Here is a 1,601-nt window from a genome sequence, read left to right on the forward strand (position 1 = left end):
ATATACGTACAGTAGAGACAGAGATGAGTACAGTGGAGACAGATATATGTACAGTAGAGACAGATGAGTACAGTGGAGACAGATATACGTACAGTAGAGACAGAGACACATACAGTGGAGACAGAGACACGTACAGTGGAGACAGAGGTGTGTACAGTAGAGAAAGAGACATGTACAGTGGAGACAGAGATGCATACACGAGAGACAGAGACACGTACAGTGGGGACAGACATGTACACTCGATACAGAGATGCGTACAGTGGAGACGGAGATGCGTACAGTGGAGACAGAGACGTACAGTGGAGACAAAGATGTGTACAGTGGCGACAGAGACGTACAGTGGAGACAGAGACGTGTACAGTGGAGACAGAGACACATTGGGGACAGACATGTACACTGGCGACAGAGACGCGTACAGTGGAGACAGAGATGCGTACACTGGAGACAGAGATGAGTACAGTGGAGACAGAGACGCGTACAGTGGAGACAGAAACGTGTACAGTGGAGACAGACGCGTACAGTGGAGACTGAGACACGTATATTGGAGACAGAGACAGTTTTTGTGGTTTTGGACTCACTTCTCAGAGTTGCTCGTGGAGCTGATGTCCTGCAGCACACTGTCCCAGTGCTGCTGGACATGCTTCAGACGTTTTTCCTGCTTAGTCCACAGGAAGTCCACCTGCTCCAGGTGACTCTGCTGCACCTGAGCTGCCTGAAGCTCCGCCTCCTGCCGGTCACGCACCAACTTCTGCAACACACACAGCTCATTTCCACCACACACTGAGGAGAGCCAAGAATCAGCTGAAGAAAATACAAGATCCATCCATCCATCCATTTTCTTTACCCGTTTATTCCATTTTGGGTCACGGGGGTCGCTGGTGCCCATGTCCATCAATCACTGTGCGAGGGGCGGGGACACCCTGGACGGGTCTCCAGTCCATCACAGGGACACATAGAGACAAACGAGACAAACAACCATTCACTCTCTCACTCACACCTAGGGACAATTTAGAGTTACCAATCAGCCTAACATGCATGTTTTTGGTCTGTGGGAGGAAACCGGAGCACCCGGAGAAAACCCACGCATGCACGGAGAGAACATGCAAACTCCACCCAGAAAGACCCCTGGACCGGGGTTTGAACCGGGGACCTGCTCGCTGAGAGGCAGCAGCTCTACCAGTTGCACCACCGTGCTGCCTACAAGATGTATTAAAGAAGAAAAAATATTTTGACTGAAAATGTTCTACACCTAGAGCCCTGCCCCCCTTCAGGTTTTTTGTCAGATATATTTTTTAAATTAAAGCACCATAAGTCCTTTGAAGAGAATAAATTAACTTAAAATTTTACTTTTTTAATTTGACAGACTGATTACTCCATTCTTCTTCTTCTTTCAGCTTTTCCCTCTTCAGGGTCTCCACAGCGAGTCCTCCTCCATCTCACTCTGTCCTCTGTGTCCTCACTCCAACTACCTCCATGTCCTCTCTAACTGCATCATATGTCTCCTCTTTGTCTTTTTCCTGCACCTGCATTTCTAACATCCTTCAACCAATATACCCACTGTCCCTCCTCTGGACATGTCCAAACCACTGTCCCTCCTCTGG

At 48.7% G+C, this 1,601-nt stretch overlaps 1 protein-coding gene across 1 annotated transcript in view; it reads right to left on the bottom strand.

The window, feature by feature from the left end:
• The window catches only part of ccdc65 (coiled-coil domain containing 65), a 15,161-nt gene that overhangs the window by 1,679 nt on the left and 11,881 nt on the right, over positions 1–1,601 (bottom strand). Inside the window, exon 3 of the mRNA XM_037687201.1 lies at positions 579–748. Coding sequence (XP_037543129.1) covers positions 579–748 — 170 coding nt within the window. The remainder of the gene's footprint in view (positions 1–578; positions 749–1,601) is intronic.

This window comes from Nematolebias whitei, chromosome 14 (assembly GCF_014905685.2).
Source record: "Nematolebias whitei isolate Nwh7 chromosome 14, NemWhi1, whole genome shotgun sequence".
In the NCBI taxonomy this organism is placed as follows: Eukaryota; Metazoa; Chordata; class Actinopteri; order Cyprinodontiformes; family Rivulidae; genus Nematolebias; species Nematolebias whitei.